The sequence below is a fragment of the Pleurodeles waltl genome, chromosome 5, assembly GCF_031143425.1.
Source record: "Pleurodeles waltl isolate 20211129_DDA chromosome 5, aPleWal1.hap1.20221129, whole genome shotgun sequence".
In the NCBI taxonomy this organism is placed as follows: Eukaryota; Metazoa; Chordata; class Amphibia; order Caudata; family Salamandridae; genus Pleurodeles; species Pleurodeles waltl.
The window spans coordinates 681,150,229-681,170,244 of record NC_090444.1 but is presented as its reverse complement, the minus strand read 5'-3'; the positions used below and the strand labels follow the sequence as shown (position 1 = coordinate 681,170,244).

General features: G+C 42.6%; 1 protein-coding gene across 2 annotated transcripts in view; it reads left to right on the top strand.

Annotated features, from left to right (window-relative positions):
• Nucleotides 1-20,016, top strand: part of TRAPPC3L (trafficking protein particle complex subunit 3L) — a 284,619-nt gene that overhangs the window by 34,646 nt on the left and 229,957 nt on the right. The window contains exon 1 of one of the 2 annotated variants that reach the window (XM_069234568.1): nt 2,008-2,157. The exons of the other annotated variant lie outside the window; for it this stretch is intronic. Coding sequence (XP_069090669.1) covers nt 2,116-2,157 — 42 coding nt within the window. The 5' untranslated portion in view covers nt 2,008-2,115. Of the gene's footprint in view, nt 1-2,007; nt 2,158-20,016 lie in introns of those variants that run through there. 2 annotated transcript variants of the gene reach the window in all.

The window sequence follows — 20,016 nt, the reverse complement described above, 5'->3', positions numbered from 1 at the left end:
ATCACATTTAGGGGAAAATTTACAAGAAACAAGACTGATGCGCCACTTTTCTTGCGCCCCCCTACCTGCACCTCCCCCTACCCGCACCTCACAACACCATGATTGCACCGTATTTACAAGATGGTGCACCATGGCGGTCGTTAGCACAGCAGTGTCAACATTTTTTGATGCTATTGTGGCACTTTTGACGCTAGTGCAGCAAAGACGAGGGAGGCCTGTTGAACATAATGGGTGCGTCATTTTAAGGCCTGCTCTGAACAGTGTTAAAAATGACACGAAAAATGGTGCAGTGAAATCGTGTAAATGTTACTGCTCCATTTGTTTGGGCTTCCAACTGCCGGAACGCCTCCCTTGCATACGTTATGCCTGATGCAGGCCTAATCTGGCGCAAAGGGTTACAAAGTGCAAGCATTGCACCACTTTGTAAATTTGGTGTGTCAGAAATGCCTACCTAAAGCCACATTAGCGTTAAAAAAAATAAGCTAATGTGGCGCAACGAGGCGCAAGGGGCTTGTAAATATGCCCCTTGTTGCCATTCTGCCTCGCATGTTTTCAGTTTGGGTAGGTGGGTGGGGAACACCGACCATAAACACACCCAGCCCTTTCTGCTGACTTCCTAAAATACCCACTTCCGGCCTCACTCCTCCACTCCTGATGCAACAGAGCAATAAATGGTTGGAGAGGCCAATTCAACCCTCAACCTATGGTGGCCATTACTGCCCAATTTGAGCTCCAGCTGTAATCCTATTTAACAGGAATGCAAAACAGTGGGATGCTGTCCCTTCTATGACACCCTGTGGGCTACATAGCCGGCTGCATTCTATTCACTTTAATTTGGAAGGAGGAATCTACCTCGCACACATTGAGAGCCATTATGAAATTGCTGCACCACTGTTCAAAACCAAGCGGCCCAGGGGGTTTTAATGTTGATATGAAGGATGCGAACTGAGGCTTATTACAGTAAGTCAGTCCTTAATTTGAGCTAGTGGTTTCTGGTGATCGACACAATTGTCAACACTGGCACTTATGACATTGTGCCACATGGTGTCTAATTTAGAGATGAGCACAACAGGTATTTAGTAATTTCTTGTACATCAAAAATGACTAATGCCTGTTGCTCAAGCCATTGTCATAGCTTTTGTCACCTGGTATAATCAATATTGCCAAGTTTATAGGTTTATGGCGGTTAGTAGTTGTGTTGGTGCTCTCATTGGCAGCGCTTGCGGGGCAATGGGTGATGCAAGCTGCAGCGGCTTCTTGCCATGGACCTTGGCACTTATTTTTTTCTACAAATTAAGCGCTGCAGTAAGTGTGCCTAGAAACACAGCAGATAAAAAAACTTCACCCAGTGCTTTTAATGGACCGGTGCTGTCCGGTGCGGAGTATCAGCACTTTTTTATTTTCAGAGGGAGAGTACCTGCACTTTTCAAGAATAACGTAATACTTTTAGTTGGAGAGTACCAGCACTTCTCAGAAACGAGTACGTCCTCTGGTACAGAGTACCAGCAGTTCTATTTTTCCATTTCAAGCATTGACTTCACCCACACCTTACCCTGCCTGCTCACAGGCTGCGTGGCTGCATCTCTGCGCACCACGCGAGCCCTGACATCTGCCTTTGTTCGGTACACAGTGGAAAAGGCTGACTGAGTTAGGAAACACATTACGCGATATCTGGGGAAAACGCCCTTTGAGCGCCCTTTCAAATATGTCAAAATGGGAGAGATAATGGACAATAGCGGACTAAATTGATTTCGTAGTTTTTCGCCAGCTAAGATAAAAAAAACATGCAAACACCTCATGGGACAAGTTGTTTTTGTAACAATGGAATCTAATGCCTTACTGTCCATGCTAATGCTATACAACAGCAACCCCATCTGATCCGCGCCGCTTTTTGCCGGCTGAAGCACTTCTGTTGCCAATCAATCTATCATCGAGTGCCTAATGCATGCACAGAGTGGGAGGGGCAGAAGCAGCCCGGAGAACAGCAGCGACAGCTAAATCAACAGAAGAGGCGAGACGAGCCTGAGGGAGGCAGGAGGCGCAGGCACCACGGCGGGAAGCCACCCGCTCCCCATAAACACGTTGGGGATCCCACCTTCCACCCGCCGGGTCATCATGTCCCAGCCTAACAGCCGAAGACACGAGAACCACAAAATAGTAAGTCTTTCCGAACCAACCTACAGATCGAGGCTGCTCTGAAACTGAAATCATGCAGACCATGTATGTATTGCCGGAGACGTGTTAGTATTTTCATTTAAGGGCAAGATCTGATAACTGACCCTTTTTTGTTTTTTTTGTACTTTTTGTATTGTTATTGCATTTACACAGCGCTTGCTACCCCTGACGAGGTGTTGAAGCACTTTGCTGCAGGCACCACGCTGCTCTGGAGCCCAAAGTTAGTGGTTATTGGTTATTTTCGGTTATTGGGATTCGTTTTATGCTCAGCATCTCAGGGTAACCATTGCACACGTTTATCCCAGTGTATTTCTATTGGATTAAATTGGGGTTTGGTGTGATCATTAGTACGAGCTATGTGCATTCATGCAGATGGTAGATGGTATTGGTAGCTGGACTAGGTGAGATTAGGTATTGTTAGATTGTAGGAGTAATTCTGTATCCCCTGCACTGCTGATCAGAATTACTTATAGGTGTTTGCGAGAAAGAGTTTTAGGAAAAGAAGTATGAGCAATTGAGATTTATAATTGCATTTTCAGTTTTTCCCTGAATGCAAAGAGGTTGGTGGTGTAGTGTTTGTGCCATGGGAGGTTGTCCTCCAGGAAAGGGCCACTGTTTTATTTGTAATAGTTCTTCTTAAGAGCCAGACGTGGGTTTTGCTGAATGCCACGCTTGATGAATACCCAGACTGCCCAGTCTTGATTCCACCTCATGCCTCTTTTCCATCCTACACTCCCTGTCTTTTTATCTGTCCTGCAGGTTCTTTTTCATCCCTGTTTTCTCCCTTTGGCATTATTTTTCTTTCTTTCTCTCCCTTCTCCTTTTTACACTTTCTGCCTTTCCATCTCATGCTCTGGGCCAAATTCTGTTGATGGAAAACAAGTCCTAGTTCCAAAAATCAGTGGTTATGCCAACCCCCTGAAACTACTGGGACACTGTCCACGTTTTGTGTCATGAAAAGATGAAGTGGATCCGTCCATTATGGACCAACATTAGATGTTATTGGCTAAAGCTTTTTATGACATCATCAGAAAAATAACTTTAAGAAGCACTAATCAGAGGAGTTGTGGCTCCACCCACATATTGATCATTTTGAGTACAGCATTTGATAGGGGAGAAATTGTGTTAGTCCGCTTGCAAAGTAGTTTCATTCTGTCTGCCACCAGGTTGTGTCCCCCATGTTATTCTGGCCCCTCTGAATGAGGACAGTGATCTGGTGGTTATTGCAGCACAGGCTAATAATGTTTTTTTATTTTGTGATAGTGTGTTAGAGTTGGTAATGTTTGCTAAAAGAAAATAATTCTACAAAGGATTCCTTAAATAGAGGAAGAAGGAGCACATTTGATCAGTTTGTTGATGCATCTATCTCTCTGGAATCACTTGCCGCTAAGTCTCAAAAATCAAATTAAAGCTCAAGAGAAAAGAAGCTCTCCAACACTATGGGAAAACACCGATGCATTTTCCAAAAACAAAGCAAAACCATCTGTCTCCAGACAGAGCTTTCTCCGTGCCAGCCATCTCCCAGATTTATCTCTGGTTTCATTTACAAAAAGTTAGAAAAGAAAACTCCACATACACTGCCAGGTGACAATCAAAAGTGTGTGGGTTTGCATGTACTGCCAGGGCACTGAGGTGCTGTGAGTAGAAGAAGGGATCTAAATGTGTATCATATACCAATATGGAGATGGACAAATGTTTCTCTCATTCATGCCATTTGGCTTGAGCTCTACGTCCCAGATTGATGTACCAGTGTCAATGGGGCTCATTCAGTGTCAGATGTAGCAAAGGTTTTTACCCATTCTGTGTCTATAGGAAAAAGTGTTCGTACATATGGCCCTTAGTCTCTCTAGCTTCATTTTAGTGCCACCACAGCCATCTGTACCTTTCAAGCAGTACCACCACCACCAGAGCTACCACCACCACCACTTTCTCACTAGTACTGGCACAAGCACGGCCCCCACTAGTACCAGAATCACCACCAGTATCACTCTTCACATTAGCACCATAGTAACATGAGTACCACCCTCACAAGTATCACTACCTCCATCAGTATCACCACGACCTTTGCCACCCCACTACCAGAACCACAATTACCAACATTGTCAGCACTGCCACCAGTACCACTATTAGACTACCACAGTACCATCACTAAAACAATCCCCAACAGTGCCAGTACCACTACCAGTGCTGCCACTACCACCACCATTTTTACCAAGACCGATACCATGGTATCACCAGTACCACCAGCACAGTATCACCTTGAGTACTGTCTTCACAACCAGCAGTACCATCTCCATAGTACCATCACAACCATTACCAGCGTCAGTACTTTGTCATCCACACCGCCAGTTATAAAAGCACCGCCAGTACCACAACCCCAATGACAAGATTATCACCACAAGTATCTCAACCAACACCAGTAGCACCCCCACCATTAACACTACCACATTACTACAACTACCAGTGGTACCACCAGTACGGTCACCAGGACCAATACCACAACCATCAGTACCAACATCAGTCTAACCCAAACCATCAGTAACACCACCACCATTATCAGTACCACCTCCGGTATCACCACCACCAGTACCATCACATTGACTAGTACCACCACTGCTAGTAATATTTAGTAAACATCTTGCACAGTAATCCAGAGGTGAGTTGATTGCTAAGGAAACCTGCTTCACATCCCATTGAATGTGCTGAAAGCAAGGGGATCTTCCCTCCAGGAGCTCAATGGGATCATAGTTGGCTATTAGAAAACGACCCAGCTAACTTGACTTTGGAAACACACACTACGTTTTGGAAATATATACCTAGTATTCCAATATTTTGCTAAACCTATGGCTCTACCAAATATCCTGCATGAATGTAACTTCTATGTAAGGTGCAAGGGTAAGAAAAGTTTCTTTTGAACGCCATCTACAAAAATCATTTTTAAGCATCCTGTTCCAGTGCTGTAAAAATCTCACATTTGCCGCATAGCCATTTGCAAAGTTCCCATGAGCGTTCATTCATCTAGATGATTGGTTTCCAAGAGTACCAGATTCTTTAAAGAATTTCTGCATAATCACTATGTAAAGTTTTTTCGTTTAGATTTATTGTATGTAAAGGCATGTGGAACACCTGACATGGAGCCAGTGCTCATGACACCCTATACATGTGTCAGTCTGACATCTTTTAGATGTTTGACTTATTGCCAGCACTTTTCATCACTGGAATAGGGGCATCACAGGATTACAGGTCCCATTTGTCTTTGAGTATTGAGTTGGTGATGACCGAGTTGAAGAAGATGTCAGTGGTTGCACATACTAAGGATAGTTATTTAAGGGTTCAGGGCTGTTTAAGGGTCAAAGTAGCCACCACATAAATCTTTGAGGAATGTCTGTTTTGCATCTTTGCTAGCTCAGTTCCTCGTCTGAGATTATTACCGACCCTATTATTTGCTTTTCCAAGTATAAAAGTTGCAACAGTGTCATGCTGACCAAGTCTCTGTGCTCCAAAAATTGTGACTTTCAAGCCCACTGTTTGTGGATGTGTGTAGTGGATGTATCTTCTTGCCAAATAATAAAATGCAGCAGAAGAACACTAAATGTATATCTTATGGGTGTATGCAGGTATTGAACAAGCATGCTTGGTTTGAAATTTGTTTTAAAAAGTTATTCATTTTACAACATTGGAATGTAGGGAGCTCCATTGAAGACAATGAAGTGACTTGGGGCTAATAATGGATGGGTTAGGCCTTCTGCTCCAACATTCCAATGTTTGTCTTTCTGTTTTCCCTTTTTAATTTGGAACATTCTACCCTCAGTTGGTGGAATGTTCTAGTAGCCACTAGCCCTTCTGCTTCATGCTCTTTATAGGCAAACTCAGGCTCAGGGCCTTAAACAACCAGTATATCCCTCAGCAGTGGGTTTGATGTTAATGCTTTCCTGCAGTGCTCAAACTGTCCTAAGATTGCTTCAGCTTGCCATAAGATAGGAAAAGAGAAAGAGTAGCCTTTGAAAGAAACAAGTGGATGCACAAGGTACTCTCTCCTCCACACATTTGTCTGAAGATCATCTCTGTATGTCCTAAAATGTGACCTCATGGACAGTAATCAGGAATGGGTTCCAGGGGATGGTGAACACTAGACTGTGTGCTGCGAGTAGAAAGAGACGTTTATTAGAGCCTTACCATCACTGATAGTGCCCAGAAATATAATGTAGTTCTTAGTGGTTTTGTACGGAAAAGGGTGCAGGGCTGTGAAAGGTGTACTAATGCTGAAAAAACACAACCTCTGTATTCTTTCCTAAATGTTACAAATATCAGCAAGCATTGGCAAAGCCAATAGGTCTGGCGTTAATATGCTAAGTTATGGAAATACAGCCATGCACAAATGCGGTCTGCTTTCGGTAAAACACTCAAGCCTCTTTTACTGTTATTTTCACTTTGGGTATCCTTTGATGGCATTGAAAAATGAATGGGGTCTGTAGTGCATGTTGCTAAAGTAAATGTGTTCTGTTTATGTAAAATATATAAATTGTATTTTAATATGACTTGAAGGGAGGACTTTCAGCACTACCTTAGCAGACCTTTTGTTTTTACATTTGATGGTCATAGATTTTTTAACCCTAGACCACATTATTAGCGTCTTCTATATTTAAATAACTTGAAAGCAGACATATCGGTGCATCCATAAAAGACCTTCTGACTCCATTTAAGCAGCAGCATTGAAAAGAATAAGGACATGATTTTCAAGGCAGCTTAGCATATTTATGATGTTGAAGTAAGCATTAGTGCTAGAAAGTCAATGCGCTCTCCCCGGAGGAATTTCTAATGTATCACAGGATAGCTGCCACAAGATTGACGTGACTGCGTGTCGTAGGGTAGTGTATTTGTAAAACAGATTGCAAATTGAATGATGGTAAAACAGAATTGAAATCACACTAGAAGTGGGCGAGCCAACAAATTAACAGGGAGAGCCGAGCTAAAGCTGAGCCGAGGGTTCGGATCGGCATTATAAGCACGTGCTTGAGCCAGTTCTGAAAAATGTTGGCATCTATATCATGCAACAGTCATAAAGATACTACAGTCACTATAACATTTTAAAACCTGCTGAAGAGTTTCACCTTTCTACATTGGGTTATATATGTACAGCACACTCCCTGAATTCACATATTAACGTGCTCTGATAAGTAAATAAGAAGAACAAGCGTTTTCAATGCAACGGGTCTCGCATTTGTTCGAGTTAGAGCTATTAGCATTGTAAAGCAAAAAAAAACGCAGCGCGATCGCGCTATGTAAAATGCAGCGCGATCGCGCTGCGTGAAAAATAAACAGATAAAGTAGTCCAGACTCCAGGCTGAAAACATCGAGCCTCGTATGTTTTTGGTACTTTACCGGTGCTGTGTAGGTGGGCTAAAAACCGGAAAAGGCATGACGTATGCATGCCTTTCACAAATGAAAGCAAGCGGATTTTAAAAGGCAAGCGCACGCACCAATGTAAGTGACTGACGTGGCATGGGCGTGGTTTCAAGCCCAAAGAGAGATTACAGAATGGCTGGAGCACTCCGTGCTCGCCCATAAAAAGGAGACTTTGTAAAATAAAGTATTTCCCTACAATAACACAATTTGGGTAAGTGGGAAGCCTAGACTGGTTCTAAGTTTCAGGTTTCACATTATGCATTTCACCCATTATATGGTTACTTCTTTCACTCCTTTTCAACACCAAAGGTTAATATTTTGTTTTTAATTCTTGGTGCATGATGATAGAGAGTGGATGCCAGGCAGAAGCCATGTTAAAGTTCACCTCATTTTGGGGTCGAGGCTCCTAGAGGACCTCGATATGAGCCAGAGACAGACCTCTGGATCGAGCCTTAAGGAGCTCACCCACCTCTAGTTGACATTTAGTGATCACATTTTGTTAAGGTTTGATTTATTTGGTTGCTATGTTTTCTTCTGTTCTGGTACAACTCCTCTGTTACTTTCTTAGTAGCAGCTATTTGTTAGCTGAGTTTGTTGGTTTTGTTGCTGGTGAAACAAGCCAATTTAGGAGTCTCAGCATTGCACATTATTGTGGATTCAGATAGAGACATAGATGTAGGCCTAGATTTAGTAAGGATTGTGCACACACTGGTTCAGCAGTGCACAATTTTGCACTGTACCCATGTACCTTTTGTAATGCTAAGTAAATCAACCCAATGCTTTGCGTCGCTTTGTGCAATGTAACTATAAATAAATCTCAGATAGTCTTGTTGAAGGAGACTTTAGGGGCATGATTCACAAAAGTTTTACACACCAAGGTCTTTCTTCGTCATGTCAAAAAAGCAATTTTGAATTGTAAATTCAACAATCTGATTAGCAAATTTAGGATTTGTGAAATTTTATGATTGTAAATTTCACTTAGGAAGTTGGAAAATTCATGAATCTTGCAGTATTATAATGAGGGTAAGAAGTCGGCCAAGAATACTTGCAAACGTTTTACCACATCCAGGAAACTACCCCTTGAACATGTGCTAGTACTGACTTTACTTCCACCAAATATACATTTACCTTCGTGATCCCGTAAATAAATTAATGTGATCACCATTTATTTACATCATAGTCCACTATGCGCTTTTTCAAAATTTATTTAAAAAAAGTCATAAGCAGTGGAACAACAAACAAACCATATATTACATCCGTGGTGTTTAGTAATGATAACCTACTTCACATATAACATAACAGGACACTGTCACATTGAATTGCCATGTAACTTCATAAATACTTTGAATTTGGTATTCACAAACATTAAACATGTTCCAGTTCTAAAACTGCACGCCGAAAGAGGGCTTCTGTAACTTGAAAGTTAGTAAAAAGCCCCTGCCTACTGAGCCAGGACCCGAGGGTGCATGTTCGATGAGTACTGATACTGGCTCATAACAGGGATGTATCTTATATACAGTTCACTCTAACTATTCCCTATATGCCAGTATTGTCTTTAAAATGCACTCCCTGGTTCAAAAACTATTGACGCGTTTCGACAGCCAGTACAATCTAAGGGATCTATCTCCTCAGGACACAGAACTGGTGGACACTAAAAAACAGAAACAATATTGAAGAGAAAATTGTAAGGGACACACATTTAGATTCTGGGCTTGGAATCAATCTCAGTGCAATCCTCACTATTGAACTTACGGTCACTTCACTCATATGATGTCCAGTTCAACGTTCAAGTTTACGTTGTAAATGAAGGTAAGAAAAACCAATAGAACAGCTAATTAGACCATGTTATATTTTTTAAAAAGGGGAAGGCACACAAAGGCGGAACTGCATTAGCTCAGTTGAACTCACTTGATCAATGGGGAGTCAGGCACCTTATTAGATGAGGATCGTGGCTGATCTGTCTTTATCCTGTCAGGAAAATAATTAACCCTGTAAACTTACAAGTGGAACGATTGATGTAATAAAGGCTTCAGCATGTCTTGGTGATAAAACTGCAAGCTGACACAAGTGAAGACACATTCTTCCTTGGGGGATGAACAACTGAAAGTAGCTGAAGCGGGAGAATACCGAGTTGGCGTTGCTATGTTGTAGCACTCACTGCTTTGAAATATTTGATGGAATAGTTCAGTGGCAACAAAGTATCAACATGTTGTTTGGGCACCCATGGCACTCATTCGGCTGCGGCGAAACAGCAGCAATAAAGCTGGCTGTTAACAGGGGCGAATTCCCCAAGCTCAATCCTTATGTGCAAAAAGAGTTCAAGGCATCTTGGATGTGAAAGTAAGGTGGGACAAAACCAAATAAATGCTTACTTATTCAGTATGGGTCGATCCTTCACCTGGTTCCCTCGGATGCCCTACAAACGCCATCAAGTCTAGGACTGTTAAGCTAATGGACTTCCAAGCCTCTGAATATCTTATCCCATCCTGTAACGCTGTGGCAGGTATACCTCCAAAAGAGGTGCAGATGTTCAAACCCAGAGCTGAATCAGGCATTCTGGGATTAGTATTTCCGAGGAGAAGGATCATAACCATGCATGTCCAGAAATAAAACAGGAAGTGAGGCGCTTGTTGAGAATTACATGAGCCTCAATTAATAATAGTGCATTCCGCTGGGGGCCTGAGCGGGTCCATAATGTCCCTCACTAGAACTGCAGAACAAACTTCTTATAAATCAGATGCTCGGTAGGTGTACGCAATAAATGGAAGAAAAAAGGATTCAGGGCCCATAGTATAAAAAGAATACTTAGTAATCTATCCAGCGGTGATTGTGTTTAACTGGAAGGTGTAACACTCAGGTACTAGTCCCAATACACTCTCTGCCAAGGGGCCGGATATCTTCTCATCTTCATCAGTGATGTGGGTCCTAATCACTGCATATATTCACAATTTTGCCCTTTTGTAAAGACAATATGGAAACAGCCACTACACGGAGCAAAGCATTTTCATGCCATTGAATACAGATTGATAGCAAGATGTAAGACTTATCAGCGCTATTGATCACAAATTGTGAAGTTCTATCATCTCATTGAGGCCATCAATTACTGTATTAAAGCAAAGTATTAGATAATCTTCTTTTTGTTTCAAACTCATCTCCAGGCCACCCCCTCTAGGGTCTGATTGTACAACTGCCAACACTGCCCAATGTAGATCATTTTTTGAATGGTGTTTTTCTATGAAATGACTGACTAACGGAGCTGTGATGACTTTGCGCTGTATCCGAGATTTATGTAAAGGGATTCTTTGCGTAATCTCTTGATTGGTCTACCTATATGTAGTTTGTTGCATGCGCAAGTAATCCCATAAACCACATTTTTGTTTTTACAATTTGTAAATGCTGTGTTTTTCCATTTGAAATTCTTGTATACGAATTCAATTCCTTCAGTAGTTTGATGACAGCAGGTGCATGTATCACATTTGTGGTGCCCAGTATTTGTGGTTTTATATGGCAAATCAATGTGACAGTGCCTTGTTATGTTATAAGTGATGTGGGGTATCATTACTAAACAATGCCAATGTAATATGTGGTTTGTTTGTTGTTCCACTGTTTAGGACTTTCAATAATAAATTAAGAAAAAGTGGATTATGATGTAAATAAATGGTGATCACAGTTGTTTATTTGCGTGATCATGAAGGTAAATGTATATTTTGTATAAGTAAAGTCAGTAGTGGCACCTGTTCATTAGATAGTTTAGAGTTTCTTAGCCTTGTTGACATTAAACTGGCCCAACTCCTCTTATTTTGTCACATCCAGCAAACTGGCACAGGTTTACTCCTTTGAAAAGCAGGAGTAATTTCGCCATCATTTGCCATATAGCTCTTTTACTTAGTAGAATATATTCATGCATGCATTTTGTTATATTGGTGTGTCCTGCAGCAACCCTTGTATTCCTATAAATGTACTACATCTATAGGAGAAAACCTAAGGGAGCTGATTTTATTTGGGTTCAGGTAAAATGCCTTGCCCTTTGGACAATGCAATTATGTGGCATTGGGGGACCACATTATGCAGCAAGGTTCCCTAAATTATGTGGCAAAAAAAGTAATATATTGAAAACAATGCAGCATGATCTGTGGCATTGTTAGTATGCCATTTTGTCACTTTAGCCAATATTAATAATGCCTGTGTAAGTGTTGTATCTCAATGTAACAAGTTTAATGCTTGAATACAACAAAAAGTAACTGAAAGAGAAACGGTTAGCATTCTAGTCCATCAGTAAGTAGGACCATGTATAGTTTTTTGTTAAGTAACTTTGATCTGTTTGAGCTAGAGACATTTTTTAGGAAACATTCAAATGAAGATGATGATTTTGGATTATGTGGCAAAGCCAGTGAACCCATAATTAGGTTGAAAATCCTGCGGCTGCAGATTGCATAAATCCAGGGGCCCTGCTCCTGGGTCTCAACATTAGGATATTACAACTGTTATAGTGTGGAGGTATGAGCATTCTCCGTTCACCTCCCTTGGTTGTATTGTCTGTAGTGTCACTCCCTTGGTAGTACTCAGTGCACAAAACAGCATTACCTGGGCCTGATTGACTCTCCACTGTTTTTATGGTTAAGCGTGTGATAGCATGCTTATCACTAATGAGAAAAACATGTAGTTAGATAAGGGCTTGGAGCCCACCCATGGCTTACCATTTGTTGGCTTCTGTGTCACTCTCTTTACAACCTCGTAATTTGTCACTGGAGGCCATTTAATCATTTGTGTTCCTGTCTATGGAGTAGGGACCAAGCACTGATTTATTCAACTTAATCAGTGTCACCCGCTGCTATTTTAACCTCTAATGCCCTGCAAACTGAAGGCATGTGACTAGCAAAAAGTGCCCAGCAGAACAAACTAAATTGTGAAATTGTATTTTCTATAGTTAACTTTTTTTATTTTGCCAAGTCTTTTTTTCTCAATTTGCATTTGTGCTTTGTTTTTGCTTGTTGGTGCTGGTCTCAATAGATGACTATTATCTTGTTCTAAATATTGCAAAGAAACATTGTTTCTTTCTTATGTGTAATTTTCGAAATTATACGCTAACAGCAGCAGATTGAGTCTTGTAGGGAAACTACAGGTCCCAGTAGGCCCAGGGCCCCAGGAGGCAGTCCCAGGCCACTGGTACCCCAGCACTGACTCACGCTCATAAGTGCTTTCATTCTCCAGCAGCGCGGGATGCTATCAGCAGCAGATCCAGTCATATGGGGAAACTACAGGTCCCAGCAGCCGGTCCTAGGCCCACCGGCACTGACTTGTGCTCAAAAGCGCTTTCATTCTCCCGCAGAGCGGGATAAGCCTGGGCCAAGGGCAGGCCCGTCCTGTCACGGTTTCGGGCGGGTCTGATCAGGACTTTGGTTGGGACACCCCTTGAGGGCACCGAATATCCTAAAGGTGTAGTACACTGGGGCAGAGGAGCAGCTAAAGGCATACACGGAAAGGACAGCTATGGATAGGCACAGGAAACAGGAAAGTAAAAGCAGAGCAACCCTTGTGTGAACAAACAGGAAACGTATTACCAGTGGACAAACACGCTGGGGTTGTACACAGAGTAAGGCGCAGAACCTCCCACAGTGACAGGGAATCTCAATGCCTCTGTGCAGTTTGCTCTTACAGATAGTCACCCTGCCAGCCCCATAGAAAGGAGGCAGCAGAAGTGATTCTGTCTCTGGACCCTAGAGCACAAACAAGGATAGTACTTACATACACAGGACACGCTCTTGTGGGTCCAGCTGGAAACACAGTGGCGATTCCTGAGAAAACAGCAATAGCACACTGTCACTGTTAGGCACGAAATACAACGTATATCACTGGACAAGGATGGGGGCTGGAATTGCCTCCTGGAAACCAGGAGCCAACCCCAGTACACAGGAGGACACGTATACACTGGTGAAGACTGATAGAACACTTACCAGACACAAAGAACCAAGAAGAAACAGAAACAGAAGGGAACAAACAAAGAGGCAGAGGCAAGAACTAGGAACAGGCTCAGGCTGAAGCAAAGGCGGGTCTAGGACTTGAAAACAGGGCGCAAACTTCTGTCTGGGACAGACAGAGACAGGACTGGGAAACTGAGAACAGGCTCTGGCTGGAACAGGCAAGGACAGGACTGGAATACAGGGAGTAGGAAATGAGCAGTAAACAGGACTGGGAAACGGAGAAGGTTCAGGCTGAAACAAGGCAGGAGCAGGGCAGAGAAACAGGGAGCAGGCTTTGGAAGAAACAAACAGGTACAAGGCTAAGAAGTAGGGAGCAGACTCTGGCTGGAACAATCAGGAGCAGGGCAGAGAAACAGGAAACAGGATCAAGCTGGAACAGAACAGGAACAAAACTGGAACACCATCCGACAAGGGGTCTGTAACACAAAGGAATTGAAGTCCGATGCACGACAGGGAGCTTGAGGAAATGGCTGCTTATAAGCAGTTCCAAGCTGGGCTGCACAGGAGAGGTTTCAGGTGTGTGTAGTTTCGGACACTTGCAAGTCCTGGAGGAGAGGATCCAGTGAAAAGGAGCAACTGGACTTCTCCCATTGAAAACAATGGGAAACGGAATCCGGGTTTTCCTGACTACCAAGCTATGCATTATGGGATTTGCAGTCCCAAGAAGCAAATGTAGTCCTACACAAGTGTACCATGGAGAAAAGAGAAACAAACAGGAGTCAGCAAGGGACTCTAGATAGGTGTTCAAGGTGATTCCCAGGCTTCTGACAGTCCCCTTACAGCGCCCCCTGGAAATGGGACGACCGAGTCGTAACACGTCCATGCCCGTCGGAGCCAGAAGGAGGCTGGGCTAGGCCAGCCCCCCAACATTTTCTGTTTTTATAAGAGGATTATTTTTTAGTCTCATTGTCCTATTGTGTGTGTGTGTGTGTGTATATATAACCAGGACTTTGTTATTGACCCACCCTTATATTGAATATCGTATTACTGCTAGGTAAAAGGAAGGCGACAGAGGGCGGGGTTGGGGTGGCCCATAAGAAAAAATACAAGAAGCAGAAGCATGTAACAAATAATTGTGTATTGAAAAGGATTGATAATCTCTTGGTTGAATGTGAGGAAACATTATCCTCTCCCCTGATAATGTCCCTGAAGACACCCAAAGTGCACGCTCTCCAGCTGGCTTGGGTGCGTATCACAGGAAAATTCCAGATATATTTAAAAAATGTGAGACACAGGATTCAGCTTCCATAGGGCGGGGTAATATGCTACCACCTACATTTCCTCAGAACTGGTGGATGAGCCATCGTATGTTGATAGTGATGTCCTTCATTGTTGCAATTGATTTACTCCTTTAAATGATATTTTAGATCCAGATGGTGAACCTGACATAGGTACCATGGCAGGTGCAGTGCTAGATACAAACATAAACCCTATTCTGTCTGAAGTCCAGTACACTTTCCCCATTACAAGATCTAAAGTGTAAGGTTGCAAGCTTAAGTCTATGGTAAATAGCTTAACATCTATGGTTAAACAGTTATTGCCAAAAGATGCGACGACCATCTTTGATCATGTGCATATTTCCACGCACAGCTCTTTAGGGCTCTTGGCTCTGTCACCTAAATTGCCTCTGTCTACTTGCAATAAGAATCATACTTGTGTTACCTGTCCTGCCGCCGTCATCTCAGTTCCCGGTGATGATCACTATGCAGCCTTCGGCAGGACTGGGAACTCTAGACAGGTTCCTACATGAAATGATCTGGGCTCGGTTAAGGAATTGAAAGCCTGCTGTTGATTTTCCAAATCTGTGTATGACAATGTCTCCGGTTCTGTTATACACCCTACTGCAGACTGGTCCAAATCTACCAACAATGTCTTGATAGTTAATGTGCCCAAATTACATCCAGTGGCTTCTAGGGAAGGGGGAGAATCTGTCAGAAATAAGGCGATTCATTGGATACGTCATGTGAGAGGTTGTTACTCTGTGATACGTGAAGATACAATTGAGGCAGTTAGAAAGCCTGATCCTGATACACCCTATGATGTGATGGAGTTAACAGTTAGGGACAAGAGTACGGTAGACAATTTGGTGGCCCTAGATGCTAGGACAAGTCCCCCTAGACATTCTTGCATTCAGTTTAAATATCCTAGGCTTTTCTCGTATCGCAAGGTTCGGCTTAACCCCCCATTTTGGGTGAAGCTCACCAGCTTTAAATGTGAGCAATTGACTTGTTGAACTGCCTGGATCCCCTTTAGACCTACCATCTTGCATTCCCCCATTCACAATGTAATTGGCTCTGGTATTGGATTTCTCCCTACCTGTGACTTTGTGTCTACCCACTCCTCTTCTCCTGATAGATCTCATCAGTCAACTTATGATCATCTAGCCAATCGTGTTAACATTACATCTATGGCCAGGGCAGCTTCTCAAAGCTTTGGGGTGCAGTATGCTTCCTGGAATGTGGCAGGTTTAAGATCTGTTGTCTTCCTTCCAGCCATTATTTCTTTCATTGAAGACCATGACCTCTGTCTTTTTCAGGAAACTTGGGCAGTTGATACATTGTTTCAGTCTGTCTATTTAAATTTTTACACTCCAGCACTTTCTAGTAAGAGGGGCAGACCGTCCGGTGGCCTCATCACATGGGTCAGAACATCATTAAACTGCCATATATCTCAGCTATCCATTGACTCTTCTGACATACTAGGCATCTGGTTACTGTTTACTGTTACTGTGTACAGGAAGGGTTGGGGGAGGTTTGGCTTCTGATACCCTCTGTGTTTTGGAGACATTCCTATGGCAATGTCCCTGGCACTTCAAAATCATTGTTGCAGGTGATTTTAATGTCACGTACAAACCTCTTGACTGGGATGATCTTGGATTTACTTGTGAGGAGGATAGTGCATGGTCAGTCCCTTCCTTGGACATTCCACCTTTTAAAAGGTGGTCGCAAGTTGCCATCCAGCTAAAAACCTTGACTATTGAATTTGGGCTTAGAGCACTCAATGGCAGGACAAAATCTGGGACAAAGGGTTGTCACACTTATAATAAGGTTAACCACACAAGTAGAACCGACTGTTGTTTAGTTGACATATGATTGTGGCCTTTAGTTATTGATATAATAGTTATTGAGTTAACCAAGAGTAATCATAAACCACTCTCGGTCCAAATTTTTGCCCTGTTTAATCAAATGTCTATGACCAATATCCCCACTATAATACCATTAGGTGTTAGCATGACTAATGATAAGCACCACTTAAAGTGGTGTAAGATGTCAGCACAGTTGGACATTATAAGCTCTGCGAATGCTGCTATGAGGACTTCATTGGTGTATTTAGAGGCAGTCCTTTCAACTACTGGTGAGCAAATAATTAGATCTCATGCTCAATGTTTTGAGAGTATCACGGCCCACTTCATAGCAGGTATTGACTTTGGTGGTGGAAGGACTAAATCATTGGCTCAACAAGGAATATTCAGCATCAAATAAACTCTTGATCCAGGCCATCAAATCCAAGGATGCAGTTGCTATCCGTGTAGCTAGGAAGTCTTATAAGTATAATTGTAAAGCAAAACGCAAGCAAGATAATAAGTGGTGGGTAGCACTAAATGATGCTTCGCATGAGAAGAATTGCACTAAATTCTGGTCTTTGGCTGCCCGTGGCCCTGATAATAGTGTATTGAATGTTATAACAAATATTGCTGCAGCAGAATATGTAGACCACTTTAGCCAAATGTAATTGGATGATCATCCTTCTATACTATGTGAATCTGATAAGGTCTCGAGTTCCACTATTGACCAAACTCCAGGCCCTTTACCGCTAAAATTGTTTACTCTTTTGGACATATTGCTCTCACTGGGTACCTTAAAGCATGGCAGGGAGTCTGGCCCAGATGACGTTCCAGCAGATTTGGTCCTAACGAACATTGAAATCTGGTTGAGATACATTACTATCATATCCAATGGAATAGCGGCGGGCACACCAATTCCTGAGTCGTGGAAGGGTGATGTTGTAGTTCCTGTTTTCAAAAAGGGTGTTAGAGCCCTACCCTGCAACTATAGACCAATTAGCCTACAGGACTGTGTGCAGAAAGTTTTCTGACTTCTGGGGAATATTCAGGACTGGATGTCGAAGCGTGATATCCTTAGACCATTGCAAGCTGGCATTCGCAAGAAAACTTCCATAATTGATCAAGCCTTTAGGTTTTTGCTTCTATATTGGAAGATGGTTTTTATCGGTAAGGAGAATGTGTACGTTGCCTTTGTAGATTTGAAATCTGCATTTGACTTAGTGCCTCGCAAAATGAAGTGGGAAGTTCTCTCTGGGATGGCAATCCCCACCCACATTCTTTCTTTGCTAGTACGGCTCCATGAGGGCAGCTATGCACGCATTAAGTTGGGTGACTTGGGGCAGCTTACTGATAAAATTCCAATGTCAAAGGGAGCACTCCAAAGGTGTGTCCTTGCTCCAACTCTGTTCTCTTTATATATTAATGACATTGTTTCTTCTTTACTCAAGGTGGAGGCAGACGCACCGTTTTTAGGTACACACAAAGTTCCAGTCTTGCTATTTACAGGTGACAACCTTTTGATATTTAAGATCCCAAGTGGTCTACGGAAACTCCTTACATGTTTTGAGGAATTCTGTTTCGCTCAGGGATTAGAAATCAACACCTCTAAAACCAAAATTATGGTGTTCAATCCCCATTGATCTTTTAAAGGGAAGGCTACACTTGCAGGTACTCCACTTGAGAAGGTCAAATAATTTAGCTAACTTGGCCTCATGCTATCAGGGAACATGTCTTGGAAGCCACACTTCGCTAAGCAGGTGTTGAAGCAAGAGCAAAGTACTGGGGTTTTAATTAAGGATTTTGACCTTTCTTATACTAAGCCGATTCGTACAGTACTCCAGATTTATGAAGCCAAGGCTGTGAGCTCTGCTCTTTATGGTGCAGAATTATGGGGCCATGCCAAAGCCCAAGAAATATCAACTGTTTAGAATACCTTCTTAAAAAATCTCGTCTCTCTGCCTTTGAACTCCATTGCTATCTTTTTTCAAGGACCTGGGCATTAAGAGCATAGGTTATAAGGCCCGCTTACGTTCTCTTTTGTACTGAAGGCAGCTTTGTACTACACCAGAGCTTACCCCATACACTGTAGCCCTGCAGGCCGTAATGGAAGCTGATAGCTCCCTTAGCATTCCTTGGCTCAGATACATTAAACAGTCACTATACATGCTTGAGCTCAGTGAGCTTTGGTATTCTCCAAGTATTGCTCCCTTTCCATTGAAACTTGACTTTAAGAAATAGTACTGGAGGGTGGTAGACTCCGAGGAGCTGGGGGCAGAACTTCACTCCAAATTATCATGCCATGCGATTTTATTGATCAGAAATATATGTGTAAATATGAGGCTTTTTGGGATGCAATTCCGGTTCCCAAAGACATGAAGTTGTACTTCCAGTTTTGTATAGGAATCTTACCATTAAGATCATTTACCGGTCGTTGGTCAGCTGAGGGGGTGACCACTTGTCCAGCTTGTAATGCTCCTACCAAAAATCTGCCTCATGTTTTATTTGTTTGCCCTGCTTATACATTTCCCCCGCAGGAAATGACTTGCTCCGGCCTGTATGTTGTTGAGAGTTCGTAGGTCCATTGTTGCTCTTCAAATCCTTAGATCAGATACTCATTTCGCATTGGTTACTACTGTTGCTAACTTTCTTGGAACAATGTGGATTCTTTGAGCAAAAATGTTATCTACACTAACATGAAGCATTTGAATAAATAATTATGTACTGAAGAATGCATACGAGGAGTATTCAGGTTTTGGAGGGTATTATTATATTTTTCAAATGTATTGTAACGATTTTATTCTTATATATATTTATTTATTTATTGTATTTGCTATGCACTTTTATGGCCTGTGTGGCTGAAATAAAGTCTTTTGATGATGATGACTTTAACACATAATTGTGCAATATCCCCTAATCGACCTCACTTCAATCCACCCCACTTCAATACAAACCAGTCACCCCGATCCACTCCAGTCCACCACACTCCAATCCTCCAAGCCCAGCCTGCTCCAATCTGCCCCACTCCAATCCAAAACAATCTGCACCACTCCAATCCACAAATATCTAACCGACCCCAATACAATACAATCTGCCCCACTCCAGTCTGCGCCACTCCAGTCTAAAACAATCTGCCTACCCCATTCCAAAACAGTCTGCCGTACTCCAATCCAAACTATCAGCCCCACTCCAAACCAAAACAATCAGCTCCACTCCATTCTGTCCCACTCCAATCCAAAGAAATCTGCCCCACTCCAGTCCCCCATTCCAGGCCAATCCACCCCCACTCAAATCCAGTCAACCCCACTCCAATCTACCCCACTCCAATCCAAAACAATCTGCCCCACTCCAACCCACAACAATATGCCCCAGTCTAGTGTGCCTCACCAAAAA